The sequence below is a fragment of the Mirounga angustirostris genome, unplaced genomic scaffold (assembly GCF_029215605.1).
Source record: "Mirounga angustirostris isolate CCGP_5_RB_7025 unplaced genomic scaffold, mMirAng1.0.hap1 SCAF_11, whole genome shotgun sequence".
Classification (NCBI taxonomy): Eukaryota; Metazoa; Chordata; class Mammalia; order Carnivora; family Phocidae; genus Mirounga; species Mirounga angustirostris.
In genome coordinates this window covers 98,064,533-98,090,879 of record NW_026991719.1, presented here as the reverse complement: position 1 = coordinate 98,090,879, position 26,347 = coordinate 98,064,533, and the positions used below count along the sequence as shown (strand labels likewise).

Genomic DNA, 26,347 nt, shown 5'->3' with positions numbered 1-26,347 from the left:
AACATGTTGGAAAGAAATGTTTTAAGAATGATAATTTTGCAAATAAAAGATATATTTATAAATATTATATTTATGTGATAAATCCTAAATTATGAATCTGTGGCACATATTTTTGCTGATCGGTTAAAAAATTTAACATGTCTTTTTAGCTTTCTAAGATATGCAAATAAAATCTCTAGTTGTGAATTTGTGATTAAAGTAAAACTTTCAGTTATGTGTTTCCATTACTTGTAATGCTGGTATATGTTCTAAGCCTCTGCAAGTGCCCATGGATTTGCTTTCTCAAAATACACGACCAAGCAACAAAGGAAATTAGTTCCCAACTAATGTTAAAGTGAAAGTTGAATTCTGTCCCTGAGAGAAAAAGTGAAAATTACCTATAAAGGTTAATAATTCTCCCAGGAGCTAATTTAGTGGCATTCCTCAGCATACACAAGTTGTCTTAACTCTCTACTTCTCTGTGCAGACACTGAAATTGGAGTGGTCACTATGAAGAATTTATTATCAGTTGAGATTTCTTTACTTCTGCTAGGCAAATGAGTTCTGTGGAAGTCTCCTTTCAAGAACTTGTTTTGATAGTCTGGCAGTTTCACTTACCTGAGTGGAGTCTGGTCTTTGTTTACCTGTTCAAATTCTGAGATTTTCCCCATATTCATAGTTGCATCATATCCAGCGGTTTGGGATGTGGAGGCCTTAACCTCACCATTCACCTTGGATTACCATACCATTTGCCTAATTTCAGTGCCTGCCCAGAAGCTTTATCCAGGGGTGAGTACAGTAGCTCTTGTGCTTATAAATGTGTGAAATACTTGCTGCTGATTTGTCCTATAATTGGGCCTGCACATGCTCTATTAAGTCAGATCCATAACCCCCCCCCCCCCATAGGGTGTGAGACCATGACATTTTAAAGATCACTATTTCCTGTAACTGGCCTCATGCTGTTAATGGTCTCCCACAGCTTTTGCAAACCAAAAAGAGAATTTCCTCAAGAGGGCCTCAGGCTTCAAATTATTGGTCATCAGTGCATAAAGCGCTTTTTAAAAAGTTACCTGGTTTTCCTTAGTGGGGCTTTTGGTTAAAATGAAGCATTATTAATTTTAAAAAATAATAAAACCTTTTTATCAAGCACTCTAATACGTGGTCTCAGATGCAACTAATACAGATCAGGTCATGGTGAGTGTAAGTACAATGATAAACAGCATCTCCCTGAATGTGACACCCAATTTATAAGTGTCACCTTGCCCCAACAACAATATATTTTAAAGAACTATGCATTTAGGGCGCCTGGGTGGCTCAGTTGGTTAAGCGACTACCTTCGGCTCAGGTCATGATCCTGGAGTCCCGGGATCGAGTCCCGCATCGGGCTCCCTGCTTGGCAGGGAGTCTGCTTCTCCCTCTGACCCTCCTCCCTCTCATGCTCTCTGTCTCTCATTCTGTCTCTCTCTCAAATAAATAAAATCTTTAAAAAAAAAAAACAACTATGCATTTATCACAACCAATTACATTAGTGTATCGAGGTATAATTGTAATAAATATATCAGAGAATGCATTCCATTGTTTGATTTCCTGGTGGGTGCTAAGGTAGAAATTGTTTTTTAAACCAAATTGATGCTCTTCAGAGGTGCCTGGCTGGCTCACTTGGTAGAGCAAGTAACTCTTGATCTTGGAGTTGTGAGTTTGAGTCCCACATTGTGTGTAGAGATTAAATGTTTTTAAGGGGCAGCTGGGTGGCTCAGTCAGTTAAGCGTCTGCTTCAACCCTGAGGTCCTGGGATCTAGCCCTCTGTCAGGCTCCCCACTCAGCAGGGAGTCTGCTTGTTCCTCTCCCTCTTCTGTCCCTCCCCCACCCCCTGCTCATGCTCTCTCAAATAAATATTTTATTTATTTTTAAGATTTTATTATTTATTTGACAGAGAGAGACACAGCGAGAGAGGGAACATAAGCAGGGGAGTGGGAGAGGGAGAAGCAGGCTCCCTGCCGAGCCAGGAGCCCAGTGTCGGGCTCGATCCCAGGACCCTGGGATCATGACCCGAGCCGAAGGCAGATGCCCAACAACTGAGCCACCCAGGCGCCCCAATAAAATCTTTAAAAAAATTTTTAATGAACCAAATTGATGCTCTTGGTTGTATTTTTATACACAAGTATTCCCTTATAAAATGTTACTTGTCTTAATATGCTGTCTCTTTGAATTTATTTGTACCCAGTCTTGTAGATAAAATCTGATTCAGTAATACAGAAAATAGTACTATTGGGGTCCTGGTTACAGATTTGGTCACTGTGCATTCAGTAGCCAAAAACTGTAACCCTAACCTCACTCTGTTACTGGGGAAAGAATTGCAAAGAGTGGAGGTTAATGGAAATTAATCATGGTTGTGAATATATTTTACAAATGGCTAGTGACTACCACATTGGACAACACAGGTCTAACCAGTTCCAGAAGTGTGAGAGCCACTGGATGAGATGTGAAAGAAAATTTAGGGGTGCCTGGGTGGCTCAGTCAGTTAAGCGGCTGCCTTCGGCTCAGGTCATGATCCCAGGGTCCTGGGATTGAGCCCCACGTCAGGCTCCCTGCTCATGGGGAATCTGCTTCTCCCTCTCCCTCTGCCTTCCCTCCCACCCCAGCTTGTAGCTCTATCTTTCTCTCAAATAAATAAAAAAAATATATATTTTTTTAAAAAAGAAAATTTAAAATTTCTTCTAAAAGTTGTTTTTATTTTTCTGTATATCTTGAATGCAGTGGAAACTGCAACCTGACTTTTCACAGGCCCTAGGCCATCTCCTTGTGTGAATTTAATCACTAGATCTTCCTTCTCAAAATTAAAACATTGGGTTTGGAGGAAAATATAGATTAGACCCCTTGGCTTTTTTTTAATGTAGCTATAAGGTTGCTTGTGTATCCATTCTGATTTATAATGGCCAGATTTTTCTGTAATGCATTTAAACCCATCTACTGAGCTTTCTTAAAGCAGGGCACACCTGTATTAGGAAATTTACTGACAGTACAGAGTCTAGTGATGACGTACCACTAATTTCCCCTTCATTTGTTAAGAATATTGTGTTCCTTTTAGTGCCAGCTGACTTGGAATGATGAATTCAGTGAAGGTCTGAGTGGTTATGTGAAGAGCATTGTGTTTGGAGAAGTTGAGCGCTTTTTTGGCATACAAAGAAATTCAGAAATGTTTGCCAACCTCCCCACAAAGGAGTCCCCCAAAGTTTCATTAAAAAATAATCACTCAATAATTCTAGTATCATCAAGGATAAAATATTTAAAGAGCAATGGGAAAACTACTTGTTTGGAAAGTATGAAATGATGGTATATATCTGGGGTCTCTACCATAATTTTTTTAAAAGAAAGATAAATCCACTTCTGGGGTTCCTGGCTGGCTCAGTAGGAGGAGCGTGAGACTCTTGATCTCGGGGTCGTGAGTTTGAGCCCCACGTTGGGCGTGGAGATTACTTAAATTTTTTAAAAAGATAAATCCAAATTTATTTGTATGGCACCTGTATACTATAATATTCCTTGTATAAATTTTTTATCTATGAGCTCAACACTAGGCCTGGTATTTTGTGAAAGCAAAAGGAGCCCAAACTCATACAGTTCGTACAGGGAGTCAAAACAATCACTTCATGAAAGCTCTGCATGAGCAATAGAACAAGCTATAGTTTATTATTAGAATATGGTGGTCCTGGGCGCCTGGGTGGCTCAGTTGGTTAAGCGACTGCCTTCGGCTCAGGTCATGATCCTGAAGTTCCTGGATCGAGTCCCGCATTGGGCTCCCTGCTTGGCGGGGAGTCTGCTTCTCCCTCTGACCCTCCCCCTTCTCATGTGCTCTCTCTCTCTCTCACTCTCTCTCTCAATAAATAAAATCTTAAAAAAAAAAAAAAAAGAATATGGTGGTCCTTTTGCGTTAAAAAGTCCTCAATTTGATAAATGCTATATATTTTAACCCACATAATTCTCATTTCCTTGGTTGTTTTCACTGATTCCATGCAAGAACGGCCACATTTGATTAGGCTATTGCTTTGGCAATTTGGCAAAAGCCTTAACAGGAAGAGCAGGACCTAAAAATAAGACTCAAGATTTTCACTGGATGCATGGATGGATGGGAGTGATGGAATAAGGATGTCCTGAATGGGATGGGCTTGCATTTTTTTTAAAAAATGGAATGCTTTGGGCGCCTGGGTGGCTCAGTTGGTTAAGCGACTGCCTTCGGCTCGGGTCATGATCCTGGAGTCCCGGGATCGAGTCCCGCATCGGGCTCCCTGCTCGGCGGGGGGTCTGCTTCTCCCTCTGCCCTCTTCCCTCTCGTGCTCTCTGTCTCTCATTCTCTCTCAAATAAATAAATAAAATCTTTTAAAAAAAAAAAAAAGAAAAAGAAAAATGGAATGCTTTGATCTGTGAGTGACTAGGAGACATCCACATAGGCACTCAAAGTGTTGAATAAACAGGGATGTTCTAATAGTCAAAACACCCAGCCCCATATGATGTGACGGGAAAAGGGAAAGGCTGGTCCTAGCTTGATGGAAGAGTGAGTACTGGCGTTGGGAATCTCCTTTTCCATATTTACATCTCTAAGGCACTCACCACTAGAGGGAAGCTTCAGGGACTACTGCCCAGTCTCCACTCCAGTGCCATCCAACAGAAATAGGTGAACCGCATGTGTTGTTTTAAATTTTCTAGTAGCCATATTAAAAAGGTAAAGACACAGGTGTAATTACTTTTAGTATTTTATTTTACCCAGTATATCCAAAGTATTGTCAGTTCAACATGTAATCAGCAGAAAAAAAAAATAATGTGATAGTTTACATTACTTTTTCATTTAAGTCTTTGAAATCCAGTATGTATTTTAGAGTTACAGCACAGGTCTAACCAACTTCAGAAATGTTAAGACCCCCACCCCCCACCCCAAGGCTAATATGTGAAATGGGAGAAAACTTTAAGTTCCTTCTAAAAGTCCTATTTGTTATTCTGGTTGTCTTGAATGCTATGGAAATTGCAACCTGACTTTTAGCAGGCCCCAGGCCATCTCCTTGCATGAGTCCAATCACTAGACCTTCCTTCTGAAAATTAAATCACTGGATCTTCTTTCTGAAAATTCAATCACTGCATCTGGAGCAATACATAGATTAGACCCCTCAGCTTTTCTCCTTAGATTATAACTGAACCAAACTGCTCCTGTCATTAATTTTAATATTCACTACTCCTTTCCCCCATTTATCTTTTGGATATATTGATAGTCACAAAGCAGCTGCTAGCCCTGCCCTTGCACATTATACCCTATAATCTCCGCCATTTAACTAACTCTCCCCCTTATATCCTTTTCTAAATGGCGTTATCAGCCAAGGCTCCTAAATGGCATAACCTTTAAATGGTTACAAGTCACCTGGCTTGAAGGTGACCAATAGAAAAAGTTCAGCCCTCAGGACTGAGTCCAGTTTCAAAAGATTCTCTCCATATACCCCACTGATGAAGAGGGAAGCAGGAAAACATTCCCTCAGAAGCACAAATAAGACCCTGTGCAAGCAGCCCATTCTTAACCACATTCAAATCCTACTTCTATTTTCCCACTGTGGATCAGAGGCGTGGCCAACTTAGACTCCTCTCCAATAACCCAGAAATAAAGATGGCGATACGACTGTGGGCTGAGGTTATTTTCTGAAATGTGAAGGGAGACTTTCTGCAAAACAGGGTTTGCAGTCAGACCTAGGTCCAAATCCCAATTCTGTATGTATCTTCAGGAAAGTTATATAACCCCTCAGGTGCCTTAGTTTCCTCATTTGTAAATGAGAATTAAAATTTACCTCATGGAATCATACTAAAGATGAAGCAAGATACTGGAAGTAGAGCTTGTGCATATAGTAGGTGCTCCAGGAATGTTATCTCCCTCTCCTTCTCAGCCACCTGAACAAGTTTAACTAACACTTTACACAGCTAAATATGCACCAATCCCTTTTATTAAATACCTAAATGGTAAAATATTAAAATGTTGACGTGAATAACAGCTGGTATTGAATATTCAAATTCATAAGGGAACTCCTTAAGTTTTAAGATAACATCTGTACATTTAATCTGTGCCATGCAATAAAACAGCTCTTCCTCAAACAGCTTTTTTATAAAGTAAATACTTCTTGAGGAGAAGTTCAGAAGTTGCTTTTAAGAACATTAACTTAGAGCAAGTTCCCCTTGCACAGCAAATTAGACATTATTGAGCCCAAACTGCCCAAATCGGTATGGTTTCTCTCTCCTCACACTTTAATCAAGATGTTTCTCTTTACATAGGCAAAAACCACAGCTTAAATGAGACTCCTGCATTCCCAGTAAATGTATCTGGGCATTTGGTAGTTCAGAGAGAATTGGGTTTGACAACATCCAGAAACTTATGGGGCCATGTGCCTTCTCTCAGACTTCCACATTTGGGAGAAAGAAAGAGGAATTACTTTGTAGACTTCTTTCAAAATATTTTACAAAATACAAAATTTGTACCTTGTAAGTCACAATATAAAATCAGTACAGTATAAGTGTCCGAGTTTTTACCAGACTTTTAGCCCCTACCATTTTTAAAACAGAATAAAGCATTGCCAGTGAAAAATATTTTCTAGTCCTGTACTTTTGGAAAGCATTTAGGAGACACATTAACTTGACGGGCTAGAGACAGTGGTTATCCCACTAAGTGAAACTGTTTCTACTCTATATTCACATACATTTCAGGTTGAACTTTCTGAAATCTAAAATGCTTACACAAGCAACTTTTAGAAATATCTTAGTCAGGCAAAAGCGTACTTTTTCCTAATCCTGGATAAGTCAACTCTCCAAGAAACCTTCCAGAGCCTACAGGGCGAAAAGGACTCTCCTCCCATCCTCCTCATCCTGCCCAATCTAGTCCAGATGTCTAAGGGAACAGTGAATTTTGGCTTTACAAAATGAGTTCATCAGCATTAGACCTGATGAAAACAGAATCCAGACCAAGAAGTACATACAAAATCGTTCAGATCATGAGAAAAATTATTGGTAAGACATCTGTATGCAGAAACAGACATTTCAAGCCCTGCTGATAGGGAAGCAAAACTAGAAGAAAGTGCACTGCTCCTTTTAAAAGTTGTCTCAAATTTAAGCTCATTCACGGGCAGTATCAATCCAACATGCAGTTTCATCACAAAATCATCTCATTAGTGTGCAAGTTTCCAAGCCTCAGGGTTTCATCATGCATCTGCATAGAAGGACAACCCCAGCATTTGGTGACAAAGACAGTGTCCCCTTTTGAAATAGAAAGTGGGAAGAATAAAAACAGATTGCCCGACCTCAAAAGTCTCCCCAATATGGCTTTCCCCAAGGCAAAAAGGGAACTGAATATGATTTGTTTTCAAGGCATATGTTGGGAGAAATGGCACTTCTTCCAAGCAAGTGCTTACATGATTTATTGCTTATTAAAACAGTCTTTTGCTCACATGCTTGTGAAAATCAATAGAAATTACTTATTTCACCACAGATTAAATGAAAGTTCAGTTATCATTCACAATCATGTCCTGTGATAAAAAATTAAAATTAGAAGGAAAGAAAACTAATCTGTGCATCTTTTAAATTTAGAGTTATTTCCCCCTATGGTAGAGTTCTGGGAACACTTACAATGAACCTGAAGGGAGTGAATGATTATACCCCAAAAGTTCCCTCTATTCACATATTAGCTGAAATTAAAGTACTTTAAAATTGAGGAATGGAACAAGAGCAATAAAAAATAGGATGTGGAAATCATAATTTGTTTTACTTTTAAAAAGATTTTAAAATGTGTAAGATAACCCATTTAATTAGAATTGAAAAATAATGAAGCATGTCATTCTCTGTTAACAATTAGGATTTTAATTAGAAATTATTTCACTAATTGATCTTTTATTTCTCCAAGTGTTCAAGGATAAAATTTGGTGTCCTTTCATTTTTCACTCCAGGAGACAAAAATTAATAGTACTAAGTAGTTTGGATGAACAGGGTATTACTAGGAGAATTCCAGTGAATCATCTCCTGTATGTTTTCCCATACATAAATTATATTCTCCAGGAGGCCAGCCTCTTAAGCAAACCAACCAATCAACGAACCAACCTGCATGCTTAATAGTCTCAACACAGATTAAAAACTGGTTCTCAATCACATTATTCACTCCTGTTCTGATGGAGTTGTAGTCCTTTACAAGTACTTTAATTAGTTTTAATACAATATTAAACAAATTAGTGTTATGGTTCATTATATGTACTCATTCTTTTACCTGCTATAAAAAGTATAATAAGGTATACATACAAAATATAAAAACATACAATACAAAGTATACATTTACATGCATTAGTCTCCATGTTGACAGGCATGACTTCTTTAGGAACTATTGCTGAGAGACTGGGATATTAAGAACAATTATATTTAATCTAATTTTTACTGCCTTAACACAACTAGTAACATTCTAAACATAAGTGTTCTGAAGGGCTTTCCAAATATATTTTAATGGCCTAATTCTTACTTGAGTAAGTTTCTGATTGCTTGAGACCTCAGAAGTGATGGTTATATTGACATAGGATGCATACATTTTCATTTTTTTCCTTTCATTTTAAGTCAGTTCTAGTGGATACTCCTTTAGAAATTGGAACATTTTGAGTTTCGTGAAGAGCCTTGAGAGAGATATTCTCAAAATTAAGGAACCTAGATAAACAAAGTTAAAATATTTACCACATTTTGTTTGGGCATACATTCATTTCATATTCCCATTAATATATGACTGCTACATTATTCTCATGAACAACAAAAAAGTAAAATACTTATTGTAATGAAATACCTGTGCAAATTGAGTCATTTGCCATTCTTATATTTTTTGAAGTACTATGCTTAGAAGTACCGTATCCTCAGTAGCTGATTTGTATCCAAAGGAGGAACTTGGCTGGATATAATCATTGTTTGACAAATGGCATATGACCTTCTGTTTGGGGACTATCAAATTCCTCGAATTGGAAATGTTCATGACTACCCCTGGGATAAATCCAGCTGTCTGTTTTGGGTCCAGAACATTAGAAAAAAAGAAAAGGAAAAATGCAGCTGCCAAGAGACCACCACCAAACCACTATAATAGTCTGCTAGAAGAGGGCTGATCAGGCCTTTCTATTACTGCACAATGGGTCAGCCATCTGAGTTGGAATGCTGAATCATTGCAACTCCAAGACATCTGGATGTTTTTAACCTTCTCACATTGGATACAATCTAAGGAATATTTTTATATTTAGCTCATGTGTAATTTGCAAAGTTTGGTGACCGAAATTGGAAAAGTATTAGTAATTCCCAGTGGCTTTATAAATCGGTATTGGGCTGTCACCATTACCCAGATTTTTAAAAATGTAAATTTACTCGCGAGCCTGGAAGCTCCTTAAGGGCAAGGGCCACTTGTGTATTATTCATCTTTGTGCCACATCACCTAGAACCTAGCAGGTATTCAATAAATGTTCATTGAGGGGACGCCTGGGTGGCTCAGTCAGTGAAGCATCTGCCTTTGGCTCAGGTCGTGATCCCGGGGTCCTGGGATCGAGTCCCACATTGGGCTTCCTACTCAGCGGGGAGCCTGCTTCTCCCTCTCCCTCTGACTCTGCCTCTCGCCCTACTTGTGCTCTGTCAAATAAATAAATTAAAATCTTAAAAAAAAAATGTTCACTGAGCTGAACTGACCTTGGCTGAGTATGTCAGATACATAGAAATGGCTACATTATAGGCAGGCTTGACACAAAGTTAATTCTGAAACTAAAAATGAACTGAAGATACATTGCCTTAGAGAAAACAGGCTCTCCCTGTATTCCTACTTTCAGGAATGTGGGTAGACCAGGTTTCCTTAAAGCATAAGACCTCAAGAGGCTGAGATGCTAGTTTAACCTCTTTGAATTGGCTTTCCTGCATGACCTAATGTTGAGACACTGACCAGGCTCCCAGTGTAGAGTGACACCCCTGACTAACACCATGACCTGAGGCCTCAGACCCAGGGGAAGGAGAAAACATACATATTTAGTCCACATCACCAAGGCAACAGTCACTATACCTCAGCATAGTAGGAAAAACAAGCACAGATGATGGTGTTAAATATTTTTAAAGTATTCCCTACACCCACTGTTAACAGTGGTTAGAAATAAGGATAAATTATTTCAGAAACCAGGCAATTAAAGGTTTTAACTACTCTAATATGTGTGTGCTTTGTTTTTCATTGCTAACACTCCATAGGCAATCTTGGTCGATTAACATTAACTTAGTACCAAAACTAGAGGTTCAAAGTCTGGTTTTGACATCAGTGACTCAGATATTCTCTTTTTAAGAATGTAAGGTGATACAGGCCTCAAATAGGGTGCCTCATCCCTCAAGTGGAGACATCTGAATTTGAAACTGGTAAGTCAGCACAAAATGAGACTGTTGAAGAAACCTACCCTGAAAGATGATTTATAAATGGGTCACTGATGAGACTACACTTTTATCCATCAGGAATAAATAGTAAAATATAACAATATACCAAGTTGTAGAATATAACTGTCATGACAAAGGAAAATATTCTACATAGAACTTAAAAAGAATATAGGAAGTAAAAATATCAGGGTTCCTCTACAGGCTAGGAAAGAAAGATTGTGGCAGACATAAGCATTCTAATTAATGATGAAGTAGGAAAAATTCTCTAAGCCTTACACCAGCCCAGATGAAATATTCCCCCAAATTTCAACCTTCCTTTACTCTTATTCATGTTCACCAAGAAACTTCCTGTTTACTGATTGTGTATCCTAAGCAGACTTACCACCATAAATTAACACATTCACATTCTAATGTGGGACTCCTCAAGTCTTACAAGTTTCAGTAGTGGGAAATAGTTTCTCAGTCTGAGGGTCAGAGCCTGGATCAATAACCTTCACCCATGTTATATCTTGGGGGCCCAGCTGCAACAGCCAGCCAAATGGTCCCTCTCTTTTTACTATCCACCCTCACCTTTCTCACCACCTTCTAACTGTAACATGGGTCACCACAATCTTGTAAATGTCTGTATCCATCTGAAAAATAAAATCACATGTCATATATTTGTAAACAACCAAATGAAAATGAGACATTAGAACAGCAAGGTTATTAAGAAATACCTACTGTCACTATATAAATTCCCATTTAATTCTCATTTAATTCCCAAAACAGCTTACTGTTCTTACTGAAATAGGTCCATGGCCTTCATATAACACTTATGATAGGAGATACATGTTCTTTGGGGGATACCATGAGGACCCAAATCTGGAAGTTCTAAGCATCTGTGTAGCATGAGTTTACCCAGCTTCAAGACAGGGCACTAAATAAATTCAACCTGAATCTCATCAAGCCTATCTGTTTATGGGTTACGCGGGGGGCATAAAAACAAGTTAAACTACTTTACAGTGAAACTGACAAAATCCAGAATGGGGGAGAAAACTCTGTAAGACAAAACAACCAGATTTCTTCAATCATTAATTTAAAGGGGAAAAGACAAAGGGAGAACTTCTAACTTAAGGGACTTAAACAAACAACCACCAAATGCAATATATGGACCTTGTCTGGGACCAATTTCAAGCAAACCAATGGTTAAAGAATAAAAAAAGAGGAAATCAAGTTCACTTGTCACATATTTGAACCAGATATTTGATCATATTAAGAAACAGTTAAATTTTTTAGGTATGATGATTTTTTTTAAAAAACCCACTTATCTTTTAAAGATACATATTAAAGTATGGATAAAATGATATATCTGGGATTTGCTTCAAAATAACTGGGGAGTGGGGTGGGGTGGGAAGGAGTAAATGAGATACAGATGAAGTGAGATTTGCCATGAATTGAAGCTGGGTGATGGATACAGAAAAGATCCATTATACTATTCCCCACATACTTTCATATATGTTTGGAATTTTCCATAATGAAAAGTTTAAAAACAACAACAAGCAAACAAAAAACACACACACAAAAGAGAAGGGGCATTTCCAGGGGGTAATGGGAGAAAATTCCCAGTCTAGCTTCCAGCCCCATTAAGTAGTCAGATTCTCTGGGGGCCAGCCATATACTATCAAGTTCATTTACCAAGTCCTGCCCTTCATTTTACATCATTAGCCTAAGAAAGGACACCAAGTTGTCTGAGTTTGAGTACTTACCAGATACCTCTTAATGTCCAAGTTCGCTACCCAATTTTAAACTTGACTTTAAGAGAAATTAAAATAATGTTTGAAGCCAACAGAATTTTAGCATCTGTTGAATTTATTCAGCATAACCACAGAGGTATTGTCTTCATGCTCTCACACACAGACACAAACAGATACAGCACAATATCCATATTTAGCCAAGTGCATTCCTTCCGAGGCTCATTTATATGTCTTCATATGCCACAGCCCATCATTCAAATAATGGATATTTTCAATGCCAATTCCTTTGTTGACTTTCTCACTATAGAAGGGAAAAAGCATATAAACATATTGTTATGAATTTTTATAGGCTTACTTATGGTAAATATAATTCAAAGTGCATTGCTATTTTGCAATTATTGAGCCACATGTAGGGAAGTTATTTATATTACATTAACATTATTGACTACATTAAACTACATTACTCTGCTGCAGTTCCTGTCTTAAAGTGATTCTAGTGATCTAACTAGTCTATAGAAACAAAGTAATGATGTCACCATACCAGGAGAACATCAAAGTGTTACACTTAACTGTGAAACAAAATTAACAGGAATAATTTGGTAATCAAATGAGTTCCAAAGTTTTTCAGTATATTGACTATATTTTGGTAATATATCTTTAATATTTCCTTAATATTCTATACCACCAAGTCAAAACAGAAGATAAACACTGTGTGGTACTGAACTATGTCACTGTTTTAAAAACTAACAGCAGGGTGCCTGGGTGGCTCAGTTAAGCGGCCGACTCTTGATTTTGGCTCAAGTCATGATCTCAGGGTCCTGGGACTGAGCCCCGTGTCGGGCTCCGTGCTCAGTGAGAAGTCTGCTCAAGGATTCTCTCCCTCCCTCTCTCTCTCTGTCCCCCCCCCCCCCTTGCTCTTTCTCTCTCTCTAAAAAAGAAAGAAATCTTTTTTAAAAATTAAAAAATTTAAAAAAACTAACAGCAAAACATCTTTCCTCCCACCCAATTTAAGTCATACTAAATAAGAAGTTCCTAAAATACCACATACATACATATAAAACAGCTGTGTTGGCACACAGTTCTTTTCAGAGTGCTTAAGAAAGAATGCAATCCCAGAGGCAAAATAGGTTTCAATGGCTTCCTAAGAGTTAGGAAAAATCAGAAATGAGGCTTCTGTGCTTAAATATTTGTAGGATGTGGTATGAATGAGAGCAAATTTCATCTGTAATTCTGATGCTTTCTGAGTAGGTGACCCATACCTCAAAAGCTTAGGGGGACTAACATGAGACTTACATATCTTCTGCAGACATCTTCATGACTCCGACACACAGAGCATGCTGTTTTCCTTCTGCCATGATTGCCTGAAAACACACAGCTAAGAAAACTATTTATCTATCAAAATGCCTTAGAGAGGGGGGTTCAGACAATGATCACATTACTAGTGAAACCATTTTCAACCCATCTTGTATCCTCACCCAGACCATCAACACTCCTTGAGGACAGGGACCTAGCAGAGTCTGTAGGCACATTGTAAATATTCAACAAATGCTAAATGAATGAATCTAATTATCATTCTTGGTTTTTAAGTTAAGTGCTAATACTGGGGCGCCTGGGTGGCTCAGTCGTTAAGCGTCTGTCTTCGGCTCAGGTCATGATCCCAGTGGGATCGAGCCCCGCATCGGGCTCCCTGCTCCGTGGGAAGCCTGCTTCTCCCTCTCCCACTCCCCCTGCTTGTATTCCCTCTCTCGCTGTGTCTCTCTCTGTCAAATAAATAAAATCTTTTTTAAAAAAGTTAAATGCTAATACTATAACCCAATGCCAGCAAAACCAGTAAGTCATGCGAAAAAGGAGATAAAATTTCTTGCATGTATTAAAAACTGTGAAATAAATACATATGAATTGTTCTAATGTTTTAATCACTGAATGGTGGTTTTATGTAATAGACACATTAAAATAATAATTATACCCCAATCTATCTTTAAGAACTCAGTGTAAGTTTCAACCTTTCTAGAACAACCAAAATGTTCTTGGTTATCACTTGAAGCATTTAAAATGTTAAACATTGTGAGGCGCCTGGGTGGCTCAGTCGGTTAAACGTCTGCCTTCAGCTCAGGGTCCTGGGATCAAGCCCTGCATGGGGCTCTCTGCTCAGTGTGGAATCTGCTTCTTCCTCTGCCTCTACCCCCACTTATGCTCTCTCACGCACGCTCTCTCTCTCAAATAAATAAAGTCTTAAAAAAAAATAAAATGTTAAACATTGCAGTACATATTTTACAAAGTAAAAGTTCAAGGGTACACAGTATCTCTCTGCACTAGTTTTGCAACTGTCTAAAAGTCTATAAATTATTTCAAAATAAAAATTATTTAAAAAGCAAAGGCTAGGTACTAGGAAAATTTTCCATTTAAGAGAAACTCCAGAACTATTAACCTACCACACTTAGAAAAATCATAAACATAAAAAAAAACCCTGTCCTTACAGAATACTATTCTCCATCTTCTCCATCATATTTTCAATTCATACATTCAATCTGATGTTCCAAAAATATTTGAGCACTTATTATGTGACCAGTATCTATGTCAATAGAAGCTGTTCCTAAGATATAAACCGACACTTTATACTACCCCTTAAATATAACCGCCACAACAGAGGATATTGTCCTTTCGAGTACAGGACACACTCGTTTTTTTGTGGGTTTTTTTTGCGAGAGAGAGAATGAGAGACAGAGAGCATGAGAGGGAGGAGGATCAGAGGGAGAAGCAGACTCCCTGCCGAGCAGGGAGCCCGATGTGGGACTCGATCCTGGGAGTCCAGGACCATGACCTGAGCCGAAGGCAGTCGCCCAACCAAGCCACCCAGGCGCCCATGGGACACACTCTTAAACCCACTCCAATGGCCTTTCCACTCCACAGTGATTTCCCTCTTCCTACCAAGTATTTTCTCAACCTGAAGCAAATGGCCACTTTATCTATGACAAAAGGAAAGATATCCTCCTGTCCAGATAGTTGACAAAAACCTAGTTAACCTAGAATATAGCAAACCACTGCTCTAGAAATGAAAATAATGCACAATTATTCAGCCACATCATGAGTTTTAAGGACTACCTGAAAAACATTTCTCTTGGAGAAAATATGTTCTGAGGCCCAAAGAGCCAACTTAAAAATGAACTTTAGGGGTGCCTGGGTGGCTCAGTCAGTTAGGCGTCTGCCTTCAGCTCAGGTCATGATCCTGGGGTCCTGGGATCGAGCCCCACATCCAGCTCCCTGCTCAGCGGAGAGCCTGCTTCTCCCTCTCCCTCTGCCTGCCACTCTGCCTACTTGTGCTCTCTATCTATAAATAAAATCTCTAAAAAAAAAAAAAAAAAAAGAACTTTAAAATTAAAGTTGGGAATTGTCCATATTTCCCACTACCCACTTCTAATACTCTACCTGGTACCTAAGCTCTTTTCCCTTTTGAGTGCTTTTACTTCAGTGTAGATGGGTAAGCCAATGGTAAAAGTAGCAAGCTGATGTCCAAAGAAGTGATTGAATCATATCATACATATCCTCTCCATTTATAATCAAGTTCTATTATTATTTTCTTTAAAGATTTAATTTATTTATTTGAGAGAGCGTGAGCAAGAGAGAAAGCACAAGCCGGGTTGGGGGGGAGAGGCAGAGGGAGAAGCAGACTCCCCACTGAGCAGGGAGCCCGATGCGGGGCTTGATCCCGGGATCGTGACCCGAGCCAAAGGCAGACACTTAACCAACTGAGCCACCCAGGCACCCCAATAATCCAGTTTTATACTGTGTCCTGAGTCTGATAACCCTGGGCCATAAGTGGGCTGAAATGCAGCTGGGACTCTTTTATTACTTGTTCCCATTTAACTTCTAAGATGGGACAAAATTTAGTCTCAAGAAATGATGTTATTTCCCACATTGTGAAATGTAACCAGAAAGGTATGAGATAACAGTAACAGGGCGCCTGGGTGGCTCAGTTGGTTAAGCGACTGCCTTCGGCTCAGGTCATGATCCTGGAGTCCTGGGATCGAGTCCCGCATCAGGCTCCCTGCTCGGCGAGGAGTCTGCTTCTCCCTCTGACCCTCCTCCCTCTCATGCTCTCTGTCTCTCATTCTCTCTGTCTCAAATAAATAAATAAAATCTTTTAAAAACAAACAAACAAACAGTAACAGTAACCTCCAAAAAGTACATCTAATCTTCTCTTGGACAAAGATCTTTTAGTAATGACAAAAATACTGTGAATACATTTTTCAACAGTTACAGCCTGGGAAGGATACAACAATTGTATCTACTGCAGCAGGGTAAAGTTTAGCTCCAGGAGAAGTTAAACCTGGACACATGATATTTGCTCCACTGAGTACAAATTTGATGGCTCCTTTATCAACTTGCTGGTGTGGCAGGATAAAAGGATCTAGAAGAAAAGAAATACATTACATAAATTAATGAGACTAATGACTCAATAGAAAATGGCAAAGGACATGAACAAATATTTCCCCAAATTACAGGGGCGCCTGGGTGGCTCAGTTGGTTAAGTGTCTGCCTTTGGCTCAGGTCATGATCCTGGGGTCCCCGGATCAAGCCCTGCATCGGGCTCTCTGCTCAGCGGGGAGTCTGCTTCTACCTCTCTCTCTCCCTCTGTGCTCTCTCTCAAATAAATAAATAAAATCTTAAAAAAAATTTTTCCCCCAAATTACAGTATTCTGACAGATGCAAAATGAAACTGAAACACCATCCTTCACTTATCAAATTGGTAAATGTTTTTTAAAGATTTTATTTATTTGTCAGACAGAGAGATAGAGAGAGGCTGAGCACAAGCAGGGGGAGCGGCAGGCAGAGGGAGAAGCAGGCTCCCTTCTGAAGAAGCAAGGAGCCCGATGCAAGACTCGAACCCAGGACCCTGGGATCATGACTTGAGCCAAAGGCAGATGTTTAACCGACTGATCCACCCAGGTGTCCCCACATTGGTAAATATTTTCAACAGAAGTAATTCCCAGTGCTAATGTAGGAAAACTGGCATTCTTATATCCTGCTAGAAGGCTTATAATTGGGTACAATCTTTCTTTAGGACTACTTGGCAACATGTATCAACAGTCTTGAAAAGGTTCAAACTCCTTGACTCAGTAATTCTATTTCTAGGACTTTATCCTATGAAAAAATTAGAGATATATAATATATTTAGGTAGAAATATATTCATTGCAGTACTACTCTTTATAATAGAAATAAATTGGAATCAACCTAAATGTCCAACAATAAAGAGATAAATGACTTAAGGTATGTCTATAATATACATAAAATAGAACCATATTTTTGGAGACTATGTAATACCCTGGTAAATGTTCATAATATAATGTTAAGAGGAAAAAAACAATAAAAAAAAAAACCACCAAAGAGATCAGTGGGTGCTAGGGGTTGAGGGGAAGGGGAGGGGGAGGAGGAAGGGACAAAGAAGTGAAGAAGAAGATTTTCAGGGCAGTGAAACTATTTTATGATACTATGATAGTACATAGTGATACTGTAACAGTGGATACATAACATTATGCATTTGGCAAAACCCACAGAATGTACAATGTAAAGAATGAACCCTAATGTAAACTATAGACTTTGGTTAATAATAATGAATGAACGTTGGTTCATCAATCATAACAAATGCATTACATCAATATAAGATGTTAATAACAAGGGAAGGGGGGTAGGAAGTATATGGGAACTCTGTACTTTCTGCCCCATTTTTCCGTAAACCTACAACTGTCCTAAAAAAGAAACTCTATTAATTAAAAACTATTTAATGGAGAGCCCAATTTAAAAAGGAAAAAATACACACATTTATACACACACATTATAGGAAATAATTTGATGAAAATACACCAATAAGGGCACCTGGGTGGCTCAGTTGGTTAAGCTTCTGCCTTCAGCTCAGGTCATGATCCCAGGGTCCTGGGATCGAGCCCTGCATCAGGCTCCCTGCTCAGCGAGGAGTCAGCTTCTCCCTCTGCCCCTCCCCCTGCTTGTGTTCTCTCTCTGAAAGAAAGAAAGAAAGAAAGAAAGAAAGAAAGAAAGAAAGAAAGAAAGAAAGAAAGAAAGAAAGAAAGAAAGACACCGATATACCAACCATGGTTATCTCTAGGTCATGGAAATACAGATGATTTCATTTCTCTATTTTCCAACTCTCTAGAATGAATATAAATTCCTTTTGTAATCTCAAAAAATTTATTTTTGTGTGTGTATGTGTGTCTATTAATAGTTCATAATTTAAGAAGTAAAGGATCCCTGAAGGATTCAAAACTTTTTAGACCTCTCAGGGCTTTCTGGGAATAATAATAACTGGTAAAATTTATCCACTTCAATGTCTTACCACTAGCCCTCCCACTAATCAGAGAACAAGTAAGTCTTCTTCCTACCAAGACTACAAATTAAACAGGGCTCCAAATTTAAACATCTTACTGAAAAAAAGGAACCTGAACGAATGCATTTATACATAATTTGTTTTCTAGTTCTCCATCCTCATTAATACCTGCCCTTTAAAAATAATGATGATGATGACAGTAATACATAATAGTAGTGGACATTTTTTGAACAATTAGTACATTATTACAATGGCTGTCATATATTGAGCCATTGCTGTGTTCTGAGCACTGTGTTAGATGCATTATATACACAGTCTCATTTAATCCTCACAACCCTGGGAGATAATACAATATATCCTTTTTATTAAAGATTCTATTTATTTATTTACTTATTTATTTGAGAGAGAGAACACGAGCGCGCACAGGGGAGGAGGAGAAGGAAAGAGAGAGGATTCCAAGGAGACTCAGAGCTAAGCAGAGAGACTGACGCAGGGACAATATATCCATTTTTAAAGATAAGGCAATAGGGGCGCCTGGGTGGCTCAGTCAGTTAAGTGTCTGCCTTCGGCTCAGGTTGTGATCTCAGGGCCCTGGGATTGAGTCCCGCATTGGGCTCCCTGCTCAGCAGTGAGTCTGCTTCTCCCTCTGCCTGCCACTTCCCCTGCTTGTGCGCTCATGCGCTCTCTTTCTCTGACAAATAAATAAAATCTTTTAAAAAAAATAAAGATAAGGCAATAAAGCTTAAGCAAGTTAAGTGACTTGACCTGTTTAAATGGCTTGGCAAAAATGACCTGCAGTGGGAACTGAACCCAGGTGTACCTAACTCCAAGTATGGTTTTAACCACTATATTACCCTGCTTCTTGCACATCAATAACTTTAGGATGTCCAAAAGGCTGGTTCCTGGCAAAATATTATTAAATAGGAACATTTTTCTCTTCCAATTTATTATGCAAAGGCTTAACATACAGGAAAACCATAAGAATAGTTCAATGAACACTTGGATACCATCCACTTAGATTGAACAACTGTTCCTTAACCCTTTGCTCTACCCGCTTTGTCTCTATCTATGCACACACATTTTGTCCTCCACCATTTGAAATTTCAGATGTAGTGCTTCACTATAAATAAGTACATATCACCTAAAAATAAAGTCATTCTCCTACATAACCACAATACTATTATCATACTAAGAACTTAACAATAGTTCCACAATATTGTCTTATACCCAAACCATATTCAAATTCCCCCCCCCAAGAGTCTAAGAAAGTGTTTTATAACTTTTGAGGCAGGGGAGGAGGGCTTGAATTTTGTTTTTCAAACCAGGATCCAATCTAGATTCATGCAATACATCTGAATATTTTGTCTTTGTCCTCTTTTAGTTAAGTAGGAATTAATGTCATCAAAATGTCCTAATGTCACCAAAATATTTTCATTTTATTTTTTTTTTTTTTTAAGATTTTATTTATTTGAGAGAGCGAGAATGAGAGAGAGCACATGAGAGGGGGGAGGGTCAGAGGGAGAAGCAGACTCCCCACTGAGCAGGAAGCCTGATGCGGGACTCGATCCCGGGACTCCAGGATCACGACCTGAGCCGAAGGCAGTCGCTAAACCGACTGAGCCACCCAGGCGCCCCAAAATATTTTCATTTTAAACTTTTCCCATTGCATCAGGACTTAGTTTCTCTCCCTTGTACTTTTTTAACCTGAGGAAATCAATACTTAATCAAGTAATTGTAAATAATCCTTTCTAAATATTAAAGTGCTTCACCTCTTTTAAGACTTGCCTTACGGCTCCAGACCTCCACTCCACCAGGTAACTCAAAATTGATCTCTTACCAAAAACCAAACTCATTAAGTTACCACTACCATCTACAGAGCCCTCCAGTTGCTCCCTTCCTTTCTGCCTCTTAGCTAGAATGCCAGAAATACACTGGTTTGAAAAGCAGAAATTTTAACTTCACAGTTGAAAACCTCTTGTGCATGGGGATTGTATCTCCTTTGGATTTTCTTTTGTAACGTACTCGATCTAACAATATACAAATGTTAAGTATGTAATAAACATTATTTCGTTTTATAACACCTGACCTTGGCACTCAACTAACAATAATGGGACTCCCACAATTAGCCAATGCTTTCCCTTATATAGAGTTATCTCCATGAGGCAAATCTAGATACAAATTTAAAAGAAGGAAGTGCTCACAGCACTTATCACAGTTTGTGAATATATATCCGTGTAATTATCTAATTGTTGTCTATTCTTCCAACTAGACTGTTAGCTTCATAGGGACAGGAACAATGTCTGCCTTTGCTTCCCATCATATTCTCAAGTAGCTAGCTCAGTGCCTGACACATGGTAAGTTCAATAAATATTTGCTGAATGAATGAATGAATGTTCTTTCTTGGCCTTTCTGGAATGCATAATAAGAAAATTTGCATTTTTCAGATTTACCACAAGATGGAGATTCATTTTAGTTTTATATTCCATATCACCTAGTATTAATAAATAAGTTAACTACCAGAAGTCACTTTCAACTCCTTTTATATCTTTCCATATCCCCAAATACATATTTTCTAACAAGACTTACATTTGTGAAGTAACCTTAGGGTTGGATAAAAAGGCCCTTCTCTTTGTCTAAAAAATAGTAATTCTCCATTTACTGTAAGGATTTCTATATGTTCATGGCTGTAAGACAAATGTCACAAAGTACCAAGTTAGATATCTTCTTTCAAAAATGAATATGCCAAATGTCCTTTAAATAACAAAAAATATGAAACATATATATACAAAGATACAGTAACCTCTGTTTAACTTCATTAAATATCCAGGCAAAAAAGCATTGTTTAAATTGTTTCACCTACCATACCAGTCCAGTAGAGGAAAAAAAGACGATTATGACCTACTACAATTTTATTTCACATTTTATTATTTTAATTTCATTGTTAGATAATTCAATAAATATCTACAGTACAAACTGAAATAAATTAAATTCAAGTCTGAATAAAAACACTTAACTCTTTAATAAAACAATCAGTACACGAAGTCACATTTTTCAGGAACACAGAGAAACACTTGAAAATACAAATACTGATGTTTTAGAGTTATTCTATTTATCTACTCCTATAATTAATCTACCGATGGTTAATGTGAAAATAATTCCATTTATTGTGAGTGCAATCTAATCATACAATATTCAGCTACTCTGAGCTCTATATAGAGAAAAATAAAGACTTACCATCGCACTATTTTGACAGGATCTTTCTTAGGCATGATTTGATTAAGCCATGGCTCAATACCTGGGAATTGTTCTATCAATTGGTTCTTAATACCTTTTATAACTGAGGTTTTCAACTGGATGCAGTTGGACACATTTTCTTTTTCATCAAATCTGTCAAATGATTTTTGCAAGAAAAAAGGCATTTCTAAGCAGACATATCAAAATAGCTAAAGATATTGTTTTAATTAGTCATCTATTCCCAAGTATTTAGATGTCTAAAATAATTATGAAATATTGTCTTTTAAAATACCATTTCCCTTTAATTCTGTCCAGCACAAAACCAGTGTCTTAATACAATATTAAACTGTCATGTATACACAATGGGGGGCGGGGAGGGGTTGAATATGAGGCATATTTCACATTATAATCTGTAATCAGCTACACAAACGTCTTTCCTGGAAAACCCTACTCAATTCTACCTAGGAAGAAACAGATTCCCACCTCTAACAAAACCCGTGTGAAAAAACAAAGTAAAACAAAACAAAAAACCCTCGGGCGCTGAGACACGAAAGACCAACCCAAATATAACACAGAAAACTGACCCCTGCTAGGCTATGTAATCTGTTGAGATTTTTTTTTAAAGCGATGATGACGATGATTTCTAAGATCTCTATTTATTTTTGTTCAAAATGTCATGCACAAAACCCACCTTCCTTTGCCCATGTTCCCCCTTTGCTTTTTGCGTCTATCAAGTCTGGAAGGTAAACCCACTAGGTGGGTTCCCAAAGAATTTTTGTCTTCCTTACACTGAATAGCCTATGGGGCAATCACGCTATTTTCAAGACAAGGTTAATCTGGCAGCTAGGCAATAGGCATGACAGGCCGCTTGCTTCCTGTCACCCAGACTCCTTCACTGCCATGACCCAGGAAGTCAAGCCTTCCCTTATTCAGTTCATAACTAATAAACATATGGCAGTGAGTGCAGGGCTCTCCTCTCAGCTAAAGAGGATATACCCTTAAATCACGGTGCAAGATTGTGATTGGTAGAACCCTAGGAATAGGGATAGGATTGGGAGAGGGGGCAAAAGAGAAAGAGGGGTAAGGAAAAAGAAAATGAGGGTGGGAGGATCAAAACCCGACTGAAGATTAGGGATGGAAAGGCTACAGTGTTGCAAGTTGCGAGTGAGAGCATAGTACTATAGAAGACCTTGGGGAGTAAGGATGGCAGGGGCGGGGGAGAGAGAAAGAGGATCTTTGCTCTCGCCCTCTTCCCCACCCCCACCCCCACCACCTTTGTGAGCAGCCGATGGAGGCCACAGCATGTCCTTACTTCTTGAACATGATCCAAGGTGAAGGGGGCGACGATAGGGAAGGGCCCGGAATGGGGAAAAAATTGAATTAGCAAGGGTCCGGCAGACCCTCTTAACACGAGGAAGGCCGGCACTGACAGTCGGAGCTGTTGTCGTTATCCGGAAAGGGAGCCAGCCAGCCGCACTTTACGGTTCTCAATGAAATTTGACTACTTCCGCTCCTCTGAACACGTCGGCGCTTTTGCCGGCCCTTTTTGGGCTACCGATTCCCCCTCCAGAGAGACTTGGAAGGGCGGGACTAGAGAAGGAAGAAGAGATAGATAGAGCAATCATTCTAGCTGCAGGAAGAGAAGAATGAAGGGGGTGGGGTAATCAATCAAGGCAGCATTTATGGCAGTTGCGTCAGTTACGGGTTCCTCAAAGGGTCAAGAGTATTCCGTGTTTGGTTGCTACCTGCTTATTAACCTGAGCAAGTTTTTGATGGGAACGATTTTTGTTCCCTGACACAACCGAGTGGATCGGTGCTTACCGACCACCGTGAACCCAGGCAAGCCTCATGGCATCTTGTTAATGTATTCCTGGGCTTGCCAGGTTTAGCAAGCAAAAATACAGGATATCCAGTTAACTTTGAATTTCAGATAAACAATGAATATATATATTTTTAGTATGACTATACCTCATGCAATATTTGGGACATACTTATATCTTTAAAATTTCCTTGTTATCTGAATGTATTTGGGCATCCGGTATTTTGATGTGACAACCACATTGACCAGCCACAGTGAGGTGCCCCCATAGAATTATTCACTAGGTTGCTGTCCCCTGCCTCACCATACCTACAAGTTGGGCTATAACTCAAGGGAGCTAATTTCCCTGACGATAGAATGGCCTCTAGGCAAGCTATACAAGACTAATCTGACTGAAGAGATAACAGTTAAAGAAACACGTTTTACTAGTGTAATTTTAAAAAGAGCGAATCCAAAGTTTTGATCAGCAAAGAAACCATAGAAAAATACAAAACCTAACCAAACAGGCACCACCCAGGCAGTGGAGTGGATGAGCACTCACCTATAAAACAAATACACCATTCTCTCCAGGGAGCAAATATTCTATATTGGGGAGATGGGTGTCTGGAGCAATCATAACAAACGCTATTATGTATTTGAATTGTACAACTAACTCACCTTGCCTTGATTCTGTAGTAGGGACAATCTTCTGATTATACTTTGGTTTCCCATGAAGATCTCCCTGACAAGAATTTGCCATTTTTTAAAATTCTATTTACTTATTTGAGAGAGAGAGAGAATGAGCTGGGGGGGGGGGTGGGCAGAGGGAGAAGCAGGCTCCTCACTGAGCCAGGAGCCAAGGGGGGGGCTGGATCCCAGGACCCTGAGATCATGACCTGAGCCAAAGGCAGATGCTTAACTGCTGAGCCACCCAAGTGCCCCAAATTTGCTATTTTCAATTCAAATCCTCATGAACAATTGTTTGTCTTTGTAAATGAATTGTCATTCTGGTTTATACATCAGTCTCTTGTGAATGTCCTTAGCATGAATCCGCATTCCCAGCATCAATCAACTCTGTGACGTTTAGAATATTGAGTTTATGAACATGCAAAACTGAAGCCCAGACCCCAAGCTGTGGTTGGTGCTACACTGTCAGGCTTCTTGCCAAACAGCTTTCTTCATCTGGCACATCACCCTGGGAGCCTGCCATGTAACAATAAATACATTATAACAACAATAAACAGTTATTAAGTAGCTTGAGATGAATGGAAAAAAGACCCCATTGAATCCGTACATGTTAACAGCATAGTAGTAACTATATATTCCACTAGTGAATAAAATTTAACCTGATAGACCCCAGAATTAATAACACCTAGATGGACTTTCTACTTTCTTGAAATTGTTTGAGAAACCTAATAATTAAAAAGTTGAATATTGGCAGTGCTAGAAATAATAGCTAACTTTTAATTCTATAAAATCATGCACGGTGGGGATTAACATAAGAATAAAAAAAAAAGAGAAGGAGAAGGAGAAGATACATCAGAAGTGGGGGAGATGACGTGTTTATATTGTGTAGGGCAGAGGCCAGCAAACTAGGACCAGTGGGCCACATCTGCCTCTCTTTACAAATAAAGTTTTATTGGAACACACACACAAATAAAAATAAAAATAAAATCATGCACGGGGCGCCTGGGTGGCTCAGTCATTAAGCGTCTGCCTTCGGCTCAGGTCATGATCCCAGGGTCCTGGGACTGAGCCCCACATGTGCTCCCTGCTCAGCGGGAAGCCTGTTTCTCTCTCTCCCACTCCCCCTGCTTGTGTTCCCTCTCTCGCTGTGTCTCTCTCTGTCAAATAAATAAATAAATTCTTTAAAAATAATAATAATAAAATAAAATCATGCATATTCTATCCAAATTATGACAAATCGTATATGCATGGGAATAGATACATAGCAACATGTACATACATATTTTAATCCACTTTCATACACTCAGATGATCACAGAAACTGAATCTGAATTATGACAAATGCCAAGTTAGGTCATTAGTATTAATGAGGTATTTACTTCTGTATGTGTGCATGAATACCTTCATTCATAACCCACCTACACAAATACATAAGCAGGGCCTGATTTTCACTGCAACGTGCTCCTGGTTTTGTGTTGTAAATGGTATCATCATAAAGTGGATTTTGTTTTTCCAAGGTTATAATTGGGGGTTTGCTCCTGACAAAGGACTCATCCTCAAATAAATCATTGCTATAACAAACAATATATCATAAAAGAAGAAACACCCCAACCTAAACCTCTTCAAAAATTAAAATAATGAAAAAAATTTAAATAATGGGGCACCTGGGTGGTGCAGTTGGTTAAGCATCCTACTCTTGGTTTCCTCTCAGGTCATGATCTCGGAGTCATGGGATTGAGCCCTGCGTTGGGCGCCGAGTTGGCTTGAAGATTCTCTCTCCCTCTGCCCCTCCCGCTCATGCTCTCTCTCTCTCTCTCTAAAATAAATAAATAAGTCTTTTTAAAAATTAAAATAATGGGGTGCCTGGGTGGCTCAGTCAGTTGGGCATCTGCCTTCAGCTCGGATCGTGATCCCAGGGTCCTGGGATCCAGCCCAGTGTGGGGCTCCCTGCTCAGCAGGGAGCATGCTTCTCCCTCTCCCACTTCCCCTCCCCCCTGTTTGTACTCTCTCTGGCTATCTCTCTCTCTCTCAAATAAATAAATGAAATCTTTAAAAAATTAAAATAATGAACTTCATTTATTCATGCAATTAGTAGTTATGAAGGGCCTTTATGTTTTAGACATACATGCTCTCTGTACTGTAATT

General features: G+C 38.9%; 1 protein-coding gene across 2 annotated transcripts; it reads right to left on the bottom strand.

The window, feature by feature from the left end:
- Nucleotides 1-12,237: 12,237 nt before the first annotated feature.
- On the bottom strand, nucleotides 12,238-23,364 carry MCTS1 (MCTS1 re-initiation and release factor). Of its 2 annotated transcripts, none has more exons than XM_045881977.3 (6): nucleotides 23,031-23,364; nucleotides 21,719-21,871; nucleotides 21,071-21,168; nucleotides 16,418-16,551; nucleotides 13,437-13,504; nucleotides 12,238-12,444 (listed from the first exon to the last, which is right to left on the bottom strand). In XM_045881977.3, exons 1-6 carry the CDS (start codon nucleotides 23,039-23,041, stop codon nucleotides 12,363-12,365), a joined length of 546 nt encoding a protein of 181 aa, XP_045737933.1. In that variant the 5' UTR covers nucleotides 23,042-23,364; the 3' UTR covers nucleotides 12,238-12,362. The 2 variants fall into 2 exon arrangements, with proteins under 2 accessions (XP_045737933.1, XP_045737928.1); XM_045881972.3 differs by lacking the exon at nucleotides 23,031-23,364 and adding an exon at nucleotides 22,410-22,940.
- Between the last annotated feature and the right edge of the window lie 2,983 nt (nucleotides 23,365-26,347).

Excerpts from the sequence above, each read along its gene's own strand:
- MCTS1 (XM_045881972.3), bottom strand. Across the intron at positions 13,505-16,417 it reads CTGCAGTAGATACAATTGTT|GCAATCATGGCAGAAGGAAA; the intron begins GTATCCTTCCCA and ends GTGTGTTTTCAG. Across the intron at positions 12,445-13,436 it reads AAGATGTCTGCAGAAGATAT|TGAGAAAGTCAACAAAGGAA; the intron begins GTAAGTCTCATG and ends TCCCTTCTATAG.